Below are 17,497 nucleotides of genomic sequence, written 5' to 3'. Positions count from 1 at the left end.
CATAACTCCCAGAACAAGACAGTGTTCTAGGGGCCCAGCCACTCCAAGGCGTGGCTTTCTGTGGGGACAGCTGGGTTCACCACACAGATGGGAGTTTCATGATCTTTCTTCTTCCCTCAGCTGACTCAGGCTCTTCCTCTTAGTCCTTGGGAAACCAGCTTCTTCCCCAAGTCAAGGGGAAATGACAGCACTTGGACCAGATTCCTGCTAATGGTGTTGGCCTCTGAGGCTTCAATAAGCACTAAAGGTCACTGAACCATCACACCTCCTTCCTTATGCCGCTCTTTAAATGCGGAAGTAGGCAAGGAGACCTACTTTTCCACCCAGAACCCCACCCAAGAAGTCAGCTGCCAACCTGCACATTCAGTAAAAGCAAGGCCAGCTCAGCAAGAGGACCAAGCCCAGTTCAAACGCTTCTGTCCCAGATTGTGATCAGCCCCATTATTTCACATGCCAAGACTGCTGACACATGACATGGGCCTGAACCCAAGTCCCAGATCTGAGTCCTCAGAGCTCAGGGAAAACTCTGCTCATACACAGCTCTAGCTTGTGTTCTTACTGGGCATGTTCTGTGCCAGTCACATGAGGATGTGGTGCTTGGGGGTTAAGGGAGAGGAGACTCAAGCAACTCTAGCTCTAAGATTAGGGGTGGGGGGGGGGGGGGGGTGTACCATCATTACAAGGAGCTGCAAGTTATAACCAAGGATTATTGGGTGTTTCAGAAAGGATTCGGGGGGAGGGGGGAGAAAAGGTGTGTTAATTATAAACCACGTACAATACAGGTCTGGAAAGTGAACCTAGGACAACCTGTTTTCAAGTCTAACTGGCAGAACAAGCCAAGAAAGAATGCAGGCATCCAAACTTAACACCTTGCCCCACGTGTCCCAGGGCAACTAGCTGAAAGAGCAACTAGCTGGAAAAAGCATTGAGCAGTTGTCTGCCAGTTACTGTCAATACCCATCCCCAAAAAGGCATTCCTGTGCTATACAGAGCTACTGTAGGACATGGTTCAAAGTTAGCTGAGTGAGGCATTGCAGTCCCCACCTCCTAATTTAACAGTGGTCCTGTCTTTTGTTCCTCCTTTGACAGAGTTACTTCTGGAGTCCAAATACAGCCACTCCCCAACTTATGAACACACCGACTTACAACCAACCGCCCATTAAATGCATTTTCGAGTTGAGAACCGTGTACATCAAGTTTTTTGAACAGCACGTTTAAGGGTATTTCCGACTTACAACCAAATGTTCGGAACATAACCCATTCATAAGTCCGGGACTGCCTGTATCGTGGAGTCAATAGAACAAATGCAAGCCCTACAACTCCCAGCACGTGGCATGGAAGTCCAGGTCACCAGCTAGCCACCCAAACTACCAAAGGAAAGTGATCAATCAACTTTTCCATTGGTTTGTATAGCTTTCTACAGTAACCACACAATTTATGGAGGGACAGTGGGTTATTGAAACAGGGATCTACAATTAAACAGCAACATGCAGCTTGAATAGTAGAACATACTCTTCAGACACACATTGCTATTGTAGATGATTCCAGTCTCCCTCTCTTTCCAGCTGTGAAGAGCTTTCACCTATTTCATTAAACGAAAGGCAGTGGAGAAGAGGCTGTTCTGATAGCCTTACATCTAGGATCGGGCCTACACTGTAAAGTAAAGGTGTATACTTAACTTAGGCTAAAACAGCAGTGCAAAGATGCCAGCTTTGCTTTTCCACTCAGGTTAAACTGAGGTTTGAACCCAAGATGTCCTACTATCACCATCATTTCAACCTATTGCAATGTTCAACAGTTTCAGTGGGGTAGCAGTGTTAGTGTGTAAGGGTGTGTCTACACAGCATCCTAAACTCAAAATAAGATATACGCAGATTGCATATTATTTCAATTGTATTGATATTTTGAAGTTTGGGACATCTACACAGTGCCAAATTTCGAAATAAAGTGCTACTTCGAGACATCCTGTAACCCTCATGGAACGAGGGTTACAGGGATGCTGAAGTTTTGCACCCATTATTTTGAAAAAATTCAAAACAGATGCATTTAAAAGATATGGGGTAGCTATTTTGGGATACCAATGGTATCCCAAAATGCCCTGTTGTCTAGACGTACCTTATAGAAAAGAAAAAAAAAAAAAAACTTAAACAACAAATAGTCTTACAGCACCTTACAGGCTAACAAAAAATGCAGATAGTATCATGAGCTTTTTGTGGACACAGCACACTTCTTCAGATGAATGGAGTTTAAGGGATTCAGGTTCTAAATAAAATAGCAGAGAGAAAGGGGATAGGAAGGGAAAGGAAAGGAGGAAAAAAAAAAACAAACCATGGGAAAATAGTCAGACTGTCCATTGCCTAGTTATTTCTATCCAACCTTCAGGGATGAGAGTGAAGTAACTCTGGGAAGTATCCTAGGAATTAAGGGACTGAGTCTTGTGCAGTTCTGAGCATGCTTTACAGTACTCTGACTCCCTCAGGAGACAGAGTACTAAATAGAAATAGGGATGGTCATAGTCGTTGGTGCTGCTGGGCCTGGCAGGCACGTTAGGGCAGACTGGATAATCGGGGCACATGGTGATAGCTTGGATGGGAAGGGAGCCTGACTTTGTTGCCTGCACATAAACTAACCCAGGATGGGAAAGTTAAGGCTCCTAGCCCCTAACCAGATAGGAAGGTATTGCAGGTCTGTGCCAATACCATCCCTGTAGAGCTTGACACGACAAATGAGACTTACTGTATCTCGTTGGAAGTAGATGAGCAACCCAGCAGCCACCTGAGCTAGGAGGATCAGCAGCAGAAAGGTGATGTACTAGAAACAAACATAAAAGATGGTGTTAGCTGAGCTAGCTCCCAAACCAAGTCTACAACAGGAGGCAGCAGCCTCTGTAGGCCTCATGGTGATCTGCTGGAGTCAGTCATGAGGGAGAAGCTCCCAGCGCAAGCTAAGTTTACCAAGGCCAAGGTCTATTTCCCTCCAGAGGTTTTGCCTGCAGGACCCTGGCACAGGCCTTTCATACAGGAGTAAACAGCATTCAAGCTGGAGATTCCTGAAGGATTATGAAAATAAGGAGCTCAAGAGTCAGCTGCTTCATATACATCAACCATGGCCTGCAACCCTACCTCTACCCCTAGGCTAGCTGCCAGGAACAGACACCACAGCAAGGAGACGAACCAGTTTGGTGGGTAGGGGAGCCCCAGTTACAGTGTCCACGTGACAGAATATGCTGGGGCTTGGGCCATGCCTCCCCCCATTCCAACCCTGGGCCACGAGGGCAGAAGTGGCACAGCCTTGGCCAATCTGGTGCCAAGAGCCACAGCCACCCCTCGTTCTCCTCAGAAGGCATAGGCAAGGACAGGAAGGAGCCCCAGGGATCTATGGGGTCAGTTTTGCCAATCAATGGAATGAAGGAGACTTTACAGTGAGCCATTTGAGAAAGCCAGAGTAAGGCAGCAAGCAGATTCCTAGTGAGAACACTTAAGCTTTCATCAGCTCGGTTCACTGCCCTGTGTCAGCAAGTCTCACCAGACCTGACACTTCACACCCCTGAGACAGGATTTGTTTAAAAGGTTACATAATGTATGGTTTCAGCATTAGGGTCATTGAAACGTTTGTACCAGCTCCAGCTGAAAGTAGGACTATCCTCCAGTATGTCCTGGAGACTGCATCTAGACACCAGATTTTTTTCCCCACGTAGAGGAAATGTTAAGAGAAATAATGAGGGTAGATTTCCTTCCCAGAGAGAGGTTTCGGACCTGCTGCCTCTAGGTGAGCCTGTGGCTAACCCTCCTGAAGCTTTGTAAGAGGGGAGAGGGCTGGGCTGTGCAAAGCACAAGTTTAGGAAAATCTGAATCCAGGAGTGCATTGGGATCACCTTTCTTATTGTAACTAAGGCCAGTGGAATCCATCATGGGTTTGCAGATAGACTGGTGGGTCAAGGCCGCTCACCCAGGGCTGGCTGCGTAACTCCCAGGCTATGTCTAGACTACGGGGTTTTTGCGAGATACCTTCAGTATCCTGCAAAAACCCCCACCGTGTTCAAGGAACGTATTTGCTCTTTGGGTTTTTGTGGAAGAGCAAATACGCTCTTCCGGGGAGCCCTGTATACCTTGTTTCATGAGGCATAAGGGCTCTGCCGAAAGAGGAGGCTTTTCCGCCACTTAGCCCCAGCTAGATGAGGCCAAATGGCAGAAAAGCCTCTTCCCAAAAGAGCAGCAAAAGCTACGCAAAAGGTGGAGCACATTTTACGTAGCTTTTTCTCCACAAAAACGCCGCAGTCTAGGCCTAGTTCCAGATGCACTAAGGGTGTGGGCCTGCATGTTGGTAGGCTGGCTGCGAGCATCTTGGCTGGGAGCTATAGCAGCAAAGCATAATAAGGCACCCAGAGAAGTGAGAGACAACCCTACCCTATAATACCTGCACTGCAGCAGGAAGAAAGTTTTTTCTCCTCAATCCCCCTCCCCCCTCCGATCCCTTGCTGCTCGCACATAACCTTGTTTTCTCAGGACTGCAAGGAGGATGGAGGCAGGGAGAGGGGACTGAGACCACATCCAATTGGGATAAGAGTACATTGCAAAGAAGGGAGATGGTAGTCAAGATTGCAAACAAGAGCCCCAATCAGTACATGGCAGGCCCTTTGACTGATGTAGGAGAGAGCCAAAGGACTGGATCACTCACCAACGCAATCACCAAGCCAAGTGCATAACCAGAAGGGAAGGTGGGGCAAAGGCAGCAGCAATTCACTCACCAGACCCAACAGGCATCGGATCTCATTGACTGCTCCAAGACAGCCCAGGAATCCCATGAGCATTGTGATGGCCCCGACTCCGGTGAGAATATATGCACCAACCTTTAACGATTCAGATGAGGTCTCTGTGGGGGACAGGGAGTGCAGAAGTCAGCCCATTAACAGACAAGCACTTACTGCCACATTAAGGGTTTTAATGCTTGTGCAGTCCATCATGAAAGGCCCAGACCCATGGCTGCAGGAAGGTTGACAGAGGCACTAGGCAGAAACCTGAACAGAAATGTTTGTGGGAAGAAAGGTTGCCTCAAACTCTTGAGCCTGCAGTTAGACTTACAAGCAGGCTGAACGAGTAAGAACTATTCACTCCTTTAGGAATTAGAAGAAGCTGGCTGTGAACTGGCAATAGAGCACTGACCAGAGAGCAAACACTGGTACTCCTGGAGATGGGCAGGAGAGTTGCCCCCTCCACCCTTTTCTACCTTATCACGGTTTCCCCAATTCTTACTATTCAGTAACAAAGTTCTACTCTTTCCCCCACCTAAGCACTCCCTCTCATCTGCCTTTGCACATTAACAAGCCATCTTTACTTTGTCCAGTTTCTTTTCACCCATGTGCAGGAAAGGAATAGTACAAAAAGATGACTACGTTCTCCTTTCATTGAGAGAGAGATGGTACAAGTTTGACACCCAACCAACTGCATGTGTTGACTAGCCAAGGTTGCAGGTATTTAAGTTACTAGACAATTTGAGTGTAGTCAGCTCGGATGCCAGTGGCCAGCCAGCTGTGTATAAGTTATTTCAGGTTTAAAACAGATCGAGCTTCAATTGTCGTGCCTCTTGCACAGCCTACTGGCAATTCTTGCACTTTGGGGAGAGGGGACAGCATCCAATTACAGTAAACCCAATTTGGAAGGTGTAACTTTATAGGAGAAGGGCTGCCATTTCAGTCTTTATTTGCTTCTCAATCATCCTTAAATACCAATTGTGGAAGCCACAGAGGAGAGAGACTTACTAATTATGAGAAGACTATTCCTTGCAGACTGCCACCCTACAAAGAGGTAGGAGGGAGGAAGACAACGGAAAGGCAAAAAGCCGGTTTAGCCAGCTTATGAGGAACCTCAGTGCCAAAGAGACATTTAGTAACATGGGATTGTCAGAATGCAGGGAAGTGACAGCTATAAAATGTATCCAACTGGAAACCCATTCCACTAGAATGTTCTGTGAAGAAGGTAGGTAGCCACCAAGGCTAGTCATTAATTGGAATAACCTGAGCCAGCTCTTAACCTTGCATGTGTCCAGACTGGGATCTTCATGGATCAGTGGTTTGAGAGAGAATCCCACACCATGTGGTATCTAGAACAGGGACACCCACCCATCCGCCCACCCTCCAGAAAAGAAAGTAGACAACTTTGAGACTGATGTAATGTCAGGACATCACATCTTGACCCTGTGACTAGACAAAACAGGTTTGTCTTGCATGGTTTTTAACGGTAGGGGTGGCATGTAGCAGCCCTAAAACTCTAAGCCTCACAAATGTAAGTTTGGATCTAAGCCAAGCCCAATGCTCAAGTTCCCCACAGAAATGCAGACATGGATTGGGGCTTTTGAACACTTGTTGAATTGCTGTATTCCTAGGAGAAAATTGATGGGACATTTCCACATTTAAAAAAAAAAAATAAAAAAATATTTCCAACCCCAGAGCCAAGTCTTCAAAAAGATCCCAGGCTCCTTGCTTGCAGTATGTTGGCTCTTCCAAGGAAGACTCTCCAGACTCTGCTGGCAGGAGATTCCTGCTTTCCATTCCCCCTTGCTCCATGTCTTCCCCTTGTTCTGGGCAGGCAGCCAAAAGGAAAAACAGACACGTAGGCCCCTTTGGCAGCATGCTGGAATGCCCTGCTGTGCAGAACTCTTTCCTCCTCCCCTTTGCTTTTGTAACCTTGCCAGAGACTGGGAAAGCAGCACAGGAAAGGGGGGAGAGGGGGAAGGAAAGTAGTGGGACAGAGAAAGCACTTTGGATTTCCAAACTAAGGAAGGATGCATAAACCCTATGCTGCAGTCAGCAGAACTTATGGGTAAAATGGGGGCTGAGGGGCAAAGGAGGGAAGACAGAGCTACAACATGGAAAGACTCAGTCCCTAGAGGAGGGAAGAGCAGCCAATACAGCCAATGGTGCAATGTCAGAGTTCAAATCAGAGACCTAGGCCATCCTCCAGTGAAACGGATACCAGTGTTTTTTCGTGGAATGCCACAAGCAAGCAGTCAGGCCCGGAGCAAACCCTTATGGCAGCAAACGTGAAGGGAGATCTATCCCTTTGCAATCTCATTGTCGGTCACCTTTGGATTCTTCCCCTTTTAGAGGCTGAAGTAGCAACCCAGATGCCTCAGTAAAGAATCAGTGGGACTGTTCTAACATTTAGCACAGGATTCTGTCACCCTTCAACAGGCCAAATTTTAGCAACCCAGCTAACCTAAATCCCTTTAAATCCCGACCTGGTCCAGGCTCTAAGTTTGTCAGTTCAGTTTTTTGACTATGTAGTGACTCACCCCACTGAGGAGAGTCAAAGGTATTTTTCCTAACAGTCTCCTTACCCAGAAATAACCTATTACTACACGTGCAGACTTCGGGCTAAAAGTGAATTTAACAGCAAGAGGAAAAGATCCATTGCCTCAGTTATTCACCAAAATCAGTGTATTTGTAAATCCACTGCTTTTCAGACAACAGCTTGTGAATCAGCTGCTCTTTTTGCCATCTCTGCAGACCACATAGGACATGGGATTCAATAGTAAGGCAGACGCTGCCTCCATGCACCTCTCTAGGAACACATTTGAACTGTGGACCTGTAGCAATGATCTAGCCATGTGGCTAGTAATGTATTTTTCTGGGGAAGACATCTAGGATTTTTCAAGAGATCTTTTATTTAGAATTACTTTCTCTTAATGGGGCACATTTTCAGGTCACCATCCCTCGACTACTCCAACAGTCCCATGAAGAAAGATCATTGACTACTAATGTTCTTCTAAAAGCCAGTCTTTGCTTCTTATATATTCCTTGGAAGCGCTGCATGTAGGCCCCTCTTCCCCACCTCCTCTGCTCATGCCTTTGTATTTGAAGAGTGAGAGCGAGGCACAGCAGAACAGATCTCCCACAGGACATAAAAATCGGGGGGGGGGGGGGGGGGGGAGAGGAAGAGAATGATTCATAGTCTTACGCAGAAATGAAATGAAACTGATTTTGTCGAGTAAGATCCACAATCCAAAGCCCAGGATCACAGCACCCAGGATCTGAAAGAACAAGAGTGAAAGTCACTAGCTGAACACCACCACCACGAAATAGTGGCTGAGAGCTAAACAGCTTGTGTCAGATCCCACCATTCTCCCCATCCCTCCCACCCCACCCCCCCAAAGAGTGAGAAAGATTAAACCATCACTCCCAACAGTAGTCTCAGCTATCAGCACATAGGCCCTCTTCATGCAATGCTCTAGTTATACATGATGCTGCAGAGGTGGTCTGCGACAGACCGTCTAGATTCTGTGCTCTGAAAGGCTTAGTGACTCAAGGCACAAGCTGTGCAAGTAAGGAGCACTGCTCTCCAGAAACAGCAGCAAGAGGCAGGTATGTCACCCCCACAAGTAGGCATTGTAGGAGCTTTTGGGCAGATAAAACCTTCCTGCTTGATTCAGGGTGCCTGGGCTGTGCTTTCACACAGGTTGGGAAACCAGCATCCTAGTCCTTTGGGGAGGAGGACTTGCAATAGGGACCCTCCAAGGATGCATCAGGTAGGTGTAAGGGACATGCCAGCCTGTCATATGTGACTCCGGCCGGTAAGTGCAAAGCAAATGCAAAAAGCGTTAGTGCTACCATGAAACTCAGGCTCCTACAAACAACTTGCACAGACAGAAAGTTCACCCCTCCCCCTGCATAGGAATAAAGCCACAAGCCATGCGCATGGCAGCTGAGCCTCTGGCATGGGGCCAAGCTACGACCAGGAAACTGAAAAGACAACAGCGCAACCAAAACCCATAACACTGCCCTGGTATCAGCCAGCTAGCAACCTCTGGGGATAGCACAAACCAGAAAGAGCTGCTCGTTCCACAGAGAAGCAACAGCCCATCCCCAGCTACCACACAACATGCCAGGGGTGAAGCAGCAGCAGCAGCAGCAGCTCCTCTGGGTACTCATGTGGAGCTGGATGTTGAGAGAAGGAGGCACTGGACTGAGCGTGGGTTACACTTTGCTACACATACACAGCTTCTCTGGTCCTACTAGAGGCAAAGCCCTCATTATTAGGGGCCTGCCTTGTACCACATCTTCTGTTGGGTTAATGCTAACACCCAGTATGGTGTGGTGCCCAGATACCCCATTTGAGATCACAGCTCCACTGCACAAGAGGAGATTCGTGCCCTTATGTCTTCAAAGGCACACCAATCAGTCTCTCATCCCTTTAATGGAAAAAAAAAAAAAACCCCAAAACCCAGCACACTTTGAACAGAGGTTTCTGCTGCGACCTTATGAGAGAGGGAAGGAGTCCCAGCAGAAACAGAGAGGCTGTTCCAGATAGCAGGAGCTGCCAAGAAGGCCCTTGCACCAACAGTAACAAGACTGCAGGATGGGACGGAGAAGGTTAGACAAGCCAAGATGGGAAGATTCAGATTGTGGGCCAGCTGGAGCATGTTCACAGAGCTTTGTGGAAACGTGGAAAATAATAAGTTAGCTCCCGAAGTGAGCCAGCAAGGGAGGGTGGGGGAAATGGACAGACAGTTCCCACACGTTTTGAAGACTGCTCTAACTTGACAGTCCTTGCCAATGCCATAAACAGACTTGCACCTCTTTATACCAGGAAGTGTTCATTGAACTGAAGGAGTGTAATCAGCTTTCCATTTCCTTGCTTAGGGGGACAGCAGTACATGGCTGGGAGAGGTGCCTGTAGCTAGGCAGGGGACTGGTGATCAAGAAGCCTCCTGGAAAGGATAAGAAACTCACTGACCAAATTAAAACAGAGTTAAGTGGTAGAGGGTGAGTGAAGGAAACTGCATGAAAGTTCGCAATGGCTACAGGACTGGATCCTGCAGTGTGCAATAGCTCCCATCCTGATCTTAAACTAGGGATGTTAGATTGTGTGCAACTGAATAGTTGTATAACCACATAAAAGTTATTACATGACTGTTCGAAAGACAGATACAGAGGCAGCAGCGTGGGGTGGCAGCAGCCTCTGTCTGGAGGGAGGGAGAAGAAGGATGTCCAAGCTCTCCATGGAGAGAGGCTGCTCCAGCACAGAGAAGCCCCTCTCCGCAAGGCGCTCAGACCCGCCTCTCCCCCTCCCCCCAACAGACAGGGACCATTTTGCAACAGCCTCTCCTTCCCTCCCTCCCCCCCGCCGCCCTGGCACTATTGCTTCTGAAGGAATCGGGGGCAGGCAACTCTGCAGAGCCAGTGTTTTTTTTGGGGGGGAGCTGGCTTTTAAGACCACTCCCCCCCAGACCAGTTCTTATCTTCTCTTACAGGGGGGTGGGGGGAACAAGGTGAGGGGGCATGCACAGAGATGGATTAAAAGCTGGCTCCCTGCACATATTGGTTCCCACCTGAGGGGCAGCAGCACAGACGGTGAGGGGAGCAGATGAAGCAGCAGCTTCCGCCTTCCCCACTTGCTGAATCTGATACAGAGGCTACAGGGAGAGGGAGCAGGGGGGAATGCACATAGTCAACAAGATGAACTGATAAACCCAGGCTTATTGGTTAACAGTGTCGTCAGCTACACGGCAACATCCCTATCTCAAACTGGACTAAACACAGTCCATTACTGGAAAAAAAAATGCCCATTTGGCCCTCTTCCAGTGGGTCTGAGCACACTAGTGTCCCTGGCAAGGTTAGAACAGCAGAGCAAGCCAGGGAGGCAGCTAGAAAAAGGCAAAATAGAGGGAGGTAGGAGAACCCCAGCTAACATGGCACATGCCAATAGTTTCCTGCAAAAATATTCAAGAAAAATGCATGATCCTGGCTGCATGACTTGATAGAGCAGTGACCCTGGAATGTTGCCTATCTTCTGCTTTTGTTTCTTCAGAAAAGCCCTCAACCCCAAACCAAAACACCTCACCCACACCTGATGAGTTGTGTTTCAGGGAGGCAATTATGTGGCTGACCATCCAGGGCCTCTGTTCACTCTGCCCTTTGCTCTAATCTGTAAATTGTGCTTGACAGAAGCTGCTGTAGACAAGAGTGCAAAAAAGAAAAGGGATTGGGGGAGGAGGAAGCGAAGAGATACAGGCTGTCCTGTAGCTACACTGCTATCCCCTAGCAGAGAGAATCTCATATCCACAACCATGATTTTGCCAGGTCACTGAGCACAGCTAGCAGGGTTGCTTCTTCCACTACCTTGCGGTCAACATCTTTATCATCCTGTCTGCAGGTGGGAAGTGTCCAGTGCGCATGGTGGGAAATGCAGTAATTCACTAGGAGCAGATTAAGCAAAGGTGTTTCTATACCTAAGGAAGGGGACAGGGGTCTAGCCAGGGCTCCTGTCAGAGCGTAAAACTTCTATCAGTGAAATCCCCAAGCCAGCAAACTGGGTCTCCCACAGTGCAGGACCAGGGGCTGGCCAGCAGCTTTCAGGGCACAGACCCTTAGAAATAAAAGGGCAGGGGGAGGGGATGGGGAAGAAGGGGAGAAGAGACAGATGCCTACAGCAGATTTGAGACCATGACTTCTGATCTGTTCTAATACCAGCCACCAGGGCTTTTCCTGGGGAAAGTGTCAGTGTCACTATCCAGCACCAAAAATAAATGCACTTGAGTGATGTGCCAAGCCAACCCTATTGCAAGGTGGCAATTATGGCCTCAAACCATACTGCCCTCAGGAGGGATAATTACAGGGCCCAGCACCGTGCTATCTTGGGATGACATTCTGCCTAGCAGACCAGCTAGCCTGAGGGTTGTTTTTAACCTTGGGGATTTGTTCAAGGTGACGGTTATTCTCTTCTCAATGCCCATGTGAGTGATGCACAGAGACCTGCACAGTCCAGTGAAAACCTCCACTCAGTCCTGCTACTTGGACAATTCTAAAAAGATCCCGATCATCATAGGGTCTATCTAGTGTAGGTCTTCCCATGGTAGAGGCTTCCAATAAGGTGGTCGTTATGGTCCTGAAACATCCCTAGACAGTTCAGCACACAAATTGAGAAGCAGCTACTGATGCAGTAGGCAATTGTTTGAATGCAAGTTTGCTTGTCACTATTCACTGCATAAAGAAAGCCATACCCAGAGCACAATACATCACTGACTGTAAACACTCAGCCTCCTCCTAGTCAGCCCCACAATGACCTCTCCACTTGGCCATTCAGGATTGCATCTCACATCTGCCATAAGGAAAATTAGAGAAAGCAGGTAGCATAGGTGAATTTCCTCCACATTCAGGGGAGCTCTCTGATGTGCCTTGGATCATCAAGTCTCCACTCCAAACATATCCTGCCTGGTCCCCCTAGGGCAGGGATACTCAACTTTGGAAGCTCTGTGGACCACAATGATATTTACAGCACATGCCAAGGGCCACAACTTAAGTGTGGTTGCATATTCATGCAAATAGTTTCACACTAACAGGCATGAATACAAAGATTAAGGCAAGACCACACAACACGCAGGCCTCATTTAAGTCAGTTCTGCTGACTTAATAAAATGCAATATTTACCTATTTCCACCCATGACAGCACTTTTTATGAGCAATGACAGTCCAAGAATTTGACTACTAAAGCACATAACAGAAGATTATATGGACTATTTTTTGGTTTGGCTCCCACCCACGGGGTGTTTGTTGAGCCCCATAAACCCAAACAGCACTGCGGGCTGCAATTTGGTTACTTCAATTGGCTCAGGAGCCATCACCTACTACGGACAGCTGTCCAAACCACCAGCTCAAGTGGCAGTGTCCCTCCAACATTAGTGATCAACTTCCAATAGGATGGAAAAGCCCATTTCAGCATGGCAAGGACACTGTAGGTTAGAGACCCTGACTACGAAACCAGGACTAAGAAATATTTCTCACTTTCATCCTTCCTAGACAGCTGACAGCAAACGGGAGCTCAGACTGAGGACCTGGAGACCCTGGTCACCTGAAGTCCTACAGTGGTTCAGGCCTGTAACCTTAATTGCATGCACACGCTCACATTTCACAGGGAAATCCAAACATACTGCAGAGCCCTGGATTTGAGAGGAGTTTTGAGATGTTCATTGAATGGATTCCCTCCAGCCCAGGTTAGTAGGAGGAAGGTGCCCATCACAGGGCTGCAACTGAGGGGGTCACTGTGGACCATACAAAGTAGGTCATTAACACTCGAGTTCTGCCAGGACAGGCATTTCCTATTGCCAGTGCTCCAGCCAACTTGAGGTTTACACCCTTAATCCAACCCAGCCCAGCACATGTCTGTCACTTCAGGTGAGGGCAGTCACTAGTTGTTATTCACTAGCATAGCTGGACACAGGAAAAAAAAGTCTCTGGAACTATGAGCTCCTACAGCTCTCAGAAGCAGCTCTCAGCACCCCTGGGCAGGGCTGCTCGGACATGAAGATTAGAGTGGAGTGAATCCATTTTGCTGGGATACATGATTTGTATAAGGAATTTTCAACCCAGTCATCCTTATGTTACTGTAAGGGGAAAGACTCCAGCTCCCACATGCTGTCCTCAGGAAGAAACTGAGTGTTAATGCAAGTCCCCTGTTCTCACAAGGCAGCAACTCAGAAACCGGGACTGAATCCTTCCATTAAGGAGAAAGTCACTTACCCACCCCAAATGGAAGCCATTTCTAGATGCCACAGCAGCTTTGGGATAGGTTTCCACCTCCCCACATCCACAGCAGAGCAGGATGAATTACAAGGGGTACTGTTTGGCTCTTCTGCTTCAGAACAGACCCCAGAGTGACTGCACTGCTAGATGGTAGGGCAACCCTTTTATTATTTACAGGGAGCCCACAATGGCAGTTGTCTGGCCAGGGAAAGGATGAGTGGACCACAATTGGTCAGTAACTTGTTGCCCCTAGTTCAGCACTGCAGCTCAGCTTTCCACTGGGGAGGGCCCCGGTGCTAAGTCAAAACAGCAGTTTGTTTCTGCAAACATCACATGAGAATAAACATCCAGAAGCTGCCCAGAGAACAGCTGTTTCCTGTCACCTGCAACCAGCCAGAGGCCCAAGATCCATGAGAATCCTGCTGCAGAGTTCCAGCATTAGCTACTACTCTCCCCCCTTCAGCTTCTTTCAACCTCTTCCCATGCAAAATGTGGGAAAATACTTGACAGTTCAGACATGGATCAATTTGATGGAGCAGCTTAGCTCTGCCCCTTTCTTCCCTCCCCCTCGCCAACTCAAAGCTGTCCCGTTAGGGCTCCCCAGGAACGCTGGCTGAGAAGAGGAGGCAGAGCATACATGGGTAGTGTGTGGAATAAAGCAGCTTTGCAATCCCCACTCAAAAGCACAGCAGCCGCAAGATGCCCTAGAATAACCTTGTTTAAAACAACACTGCTGGATTTGGTTTATTATTTAAAAAAAACCACACATGCACACAGCCTCACCTATTGGATTAAATGCCATAGAAAGAACCACCTCCATTCCTAGAGAGCAGGCTATTTACGGACAAGACTCTCACCACTTGGTTACCCCACAGTTCCCTCATCCCCTGCAAAGAGGCCCTGAAACCAATAAGTGAGGAGAGAAAAGAAAGGCACATCAATCCCTATTCACCCCCCCCCCCAAACCTTCCCCCTCTATTTCATACTCTTACACTGAAGACAGGAAATGCCCCAGTGCCTGTAAGCAGGATGACTGTCCCAGGGTACCTCTCCCCACCTCACCCCATGATCCAGGGGGCAGGACAGAGCCCCCACTATTCTTGCTCAACGCAAACCAGAACCTGCCTTGAAGTAAAGGAAAGCCACAGCCTCTTAACTTTAAGGTCCCTCTGGACCCCAGCCACCCACAGAGAAGTAGGGGTCAAAGGATACCATAAAGTATCACTTTGTTTATGGTGTTATACCTTCTGTTATGGGCTGGTAAGGATGCAACAAAATCCTAATTTCCCTTGAAACTAATGGGAAGTTACAGATAAGCCTGGGAACAAGCGTGCACTGGCAGAAGGGCCCAGTACAATCCCCCTATAACTCCCACATACTAGATTTAATCTAAACTAAAACCAGTCCCCTCAAAAGCTCTGGTGGCCCTTAAACGGCTCTCTTTGTATGCCAACAACATCCATGACCTTTGATCCCAGACAGTCTTTAACTGGAATTCTGGCCACTACAGAGGGAAGTAACAGAAACCTGTGGCAGGGAGCTAGCTAGCATAGCAAACTGAGGAAAACCAGAGCCAGATGTGTCCCAGTTGCAACATCGAAGCCAGCTCTCTGGGAGGCTGCAGCCTAGTACAGCTTGAGGCACAGTAGTGAGCATAGCTTTACTCTTCCACCCCACCGAGGACGAACTTGGAAAGTAAAGCTCTCCTTTTACAAGGCTCCTCTGCCAGATACCCCCTCCCCAGTGTAACCCTCCCCCTCCCCAAACCATTCAACATATCCCTGACTGAAGCTATTCTGGGAATTGGCGACCTTCGTCTGAGGCCAGGTCTACACTAAAGTTATATCAGCCCAGTTATGTTGCTCAGGAGTGAGTGCGATCTACACCCCTGACATCACAGTTAAGCCAATCTAAATGCCAGCATGGACAGCGCTAGCCTGAAGAAGCCTTGCATCAACCTAGCTACCTGCTCCCAAGTAGGGATGTTGATTAGCTGATTAATTGAAGTTTGAGTAGTTGATGGAAATTCCATCGACTACTCAGATTAGCCAATAAGGAGGGGACACTCGCTATCCCCGCTGCCCCTCTGCTTTGAACTGTAGCAAGAGCCACCCTTGCCTCTTGCTATAGTTCAAAGGTAGAGACGTAACAGCTAGGACCTGGCGTGAGCAGGGAATGAAGCAGTCCCTGCTCACGCTGGATTCCCCGCTGCACCTCTGATCAGCCCCACCGCACTGTGGAGACTGATGAAGGGAACTAGCTTTCAAGCTGACTCCCCCCAGCACCGGCTCCTGCCCCCTCTCCCCCCACCCTGCTGCCTCAGCTATAGAGTCCTCTGTATATACAGTCTGATAGAGGCAGCAGGGGTGGGGAGAAATGCAAGTATTCAACTCAACTACCCCGATAAGCCTAGGCTTATCGGGTAGATGACTATTTTACATCCCTACTCAAGAAGGGGGATCAAGTGAGCATCTGCACCACTCCACAGCATTTCTAGCTAAGACCACTTCAGTATTCCCTGCCCTAGTGGTGTAGCGGACAGTGAGCCTGAGACCTGAACTAAAAAGCAGTAGTCAGTTCTGATAAAAGGCTTTGTCTCAGGCTACCTGCAGAGAGAGAGAGAGAGAGAGAGAGAGAGAACAATCCCAGCGAGACTAGTACAATTTAGATCAGCCTGTGGAGAAATGTCTGACCCACTAAGCCAAACAAGATATTTGGGGGTGGGGGGGGGAGGGAGGGGTGAGAAGAGAGTAGAGACTGAAGGAGAAGTTTGGGCCAAACACTCAGTTGGATACATGCACCAGACAGAGACCTTCTCATTGTCACCCAAACCAAACGAATCAGCACTGATCAGGGATTCTGAAGCAGCTCAGAGTGGGTCATCCTCCCAAAACCCAATCCTTCTAATCTCACCAGGCAAGCCTGCACCAAGGCCCTCAAAAAAAAAAAATCCACTTCAGATGGAAAACTTGGGATGGATTCAGCTTGTTCAAAATCAAAACCAGCCGCTGGGACTTGACGTGAAATTATGATGGTTCTTTGAAGCCTGTCTGGCTTATTTAAAAGAGGAGGTTTGCAGTTGATTCTTCAGATTTTGTGGCTTCACTGCTCTGGAGCAACCCAGTTGTTCCAGATGTGGCAGAGAAAGAAATGCAACAACAGCACATTTCTGGGGAAGCAAAGGAATCCTCCATTGACAGAGGAGGGTGCAGGCACTAGACACAGCTAGGGATATAAAAAAGTGTGTCGAATAGTCAATTACCTGATAAGTCTAGGCTTATCAGGTAGTCAAGTCAACTACTCTCATTTCTCCTCTCTCCTCCCCTTTGCTGCCTCTATTTCAGAGGTAGCAAGGGGAGGAAGGGGGAGCAGGAGCCCACTTGCAAGCCAGTTCTCCCCAGCACCATCTCCATGGTCCAGGGTGTGGGTGTAGGGAGACTGATAAGAGGCAGAGGCGCAGCAGGGAACCCCAACGGCATCGTCTCTGCCTTTGAAATGTAGTAAGACCTGACCCCTCCTCCCTTATCGACTAATTGAGTAGTTGATGGAAATTCCATTAACTATTTGATTAGTTGATTAATTGAAATTTAACATTCCCAGACACAGCAGATAGGTGGATTGTCTCAATACATCTATCCTACTTTAGGCAGAAGAGGGATTGTCAGGGCTTGACAAAGCCCTGGCCGGGTTGATTTAGATGGGATTGGTCCTGCCTAGAGCAGAGGGCTGGACTTGACGACCTTCTGAGGTCTCTTCCAGTTCTGATTCTATGATAAGGGGATGGTTGGATGAAATAACATGATCTTGGTAACTAATTGACCATTCATTTCCAGTTGGAAATAGGTCAATGGAGGGATGATAGGAGTTGCTATAGGGAACTTTCTGGGTGTCTGGCTGGTGAGTCTTGCCCACATGCTCAGGGTTTAGCTGATCGCCATATTTGGGGTCAGGAAGGAATTTTCCTCCAGGGTAGATTGGCAG

General features: G+C 48.1%; 1 protein-coding gene across 1 annotated transcript in view; it reads right to left on the bottom strand.

Annotated features, from left to right (window-relative positions):
- CD82 (CD82 molecule) overlaps positions 1-17,497 on the bottom strand; it is a 61,452-nt gene that overhangs the window by 9,413 nt on the left and 34,542 nt on the right. The window contains exons 3-5 of the mRNA XM_014574254.2: positions 7,956-8,028; positions 4,748-4,872; positions 2,737-2,811 (exon numbers count right to left, since the gene is read on the bottom strand). Of these exons, the coding sequence (XP_014429740.2) occupies positions 2,737-2,811; positions 4,748-4,872; positions 7,956-8,028 (273 nt within the window). The remainder of the gene's footprint in view (positions 1-2,736; positions 2,812-4,747; positions 4,873-7,955; positions 8,029-17,497) is intronic.

Source organism: Pelodiscus sinensis, chromosome 4 (genome assembly GCF_049634645.1).
Source record: "Pelodiscus sinensis isolate JC-2024 chromosome 4, ASM4963464v1, whole genome shotgun sequence".
NCBI classification, from domain to species: domain Eukaryota; kingdom Metazoa; phylum Chordata; order Testudines; family Trionychidae; genus Pelodiscus; species Pelodiscus sinensis.
This window is presented reverse-complemented; position numbering and strand designations above follow the sequence as displayed.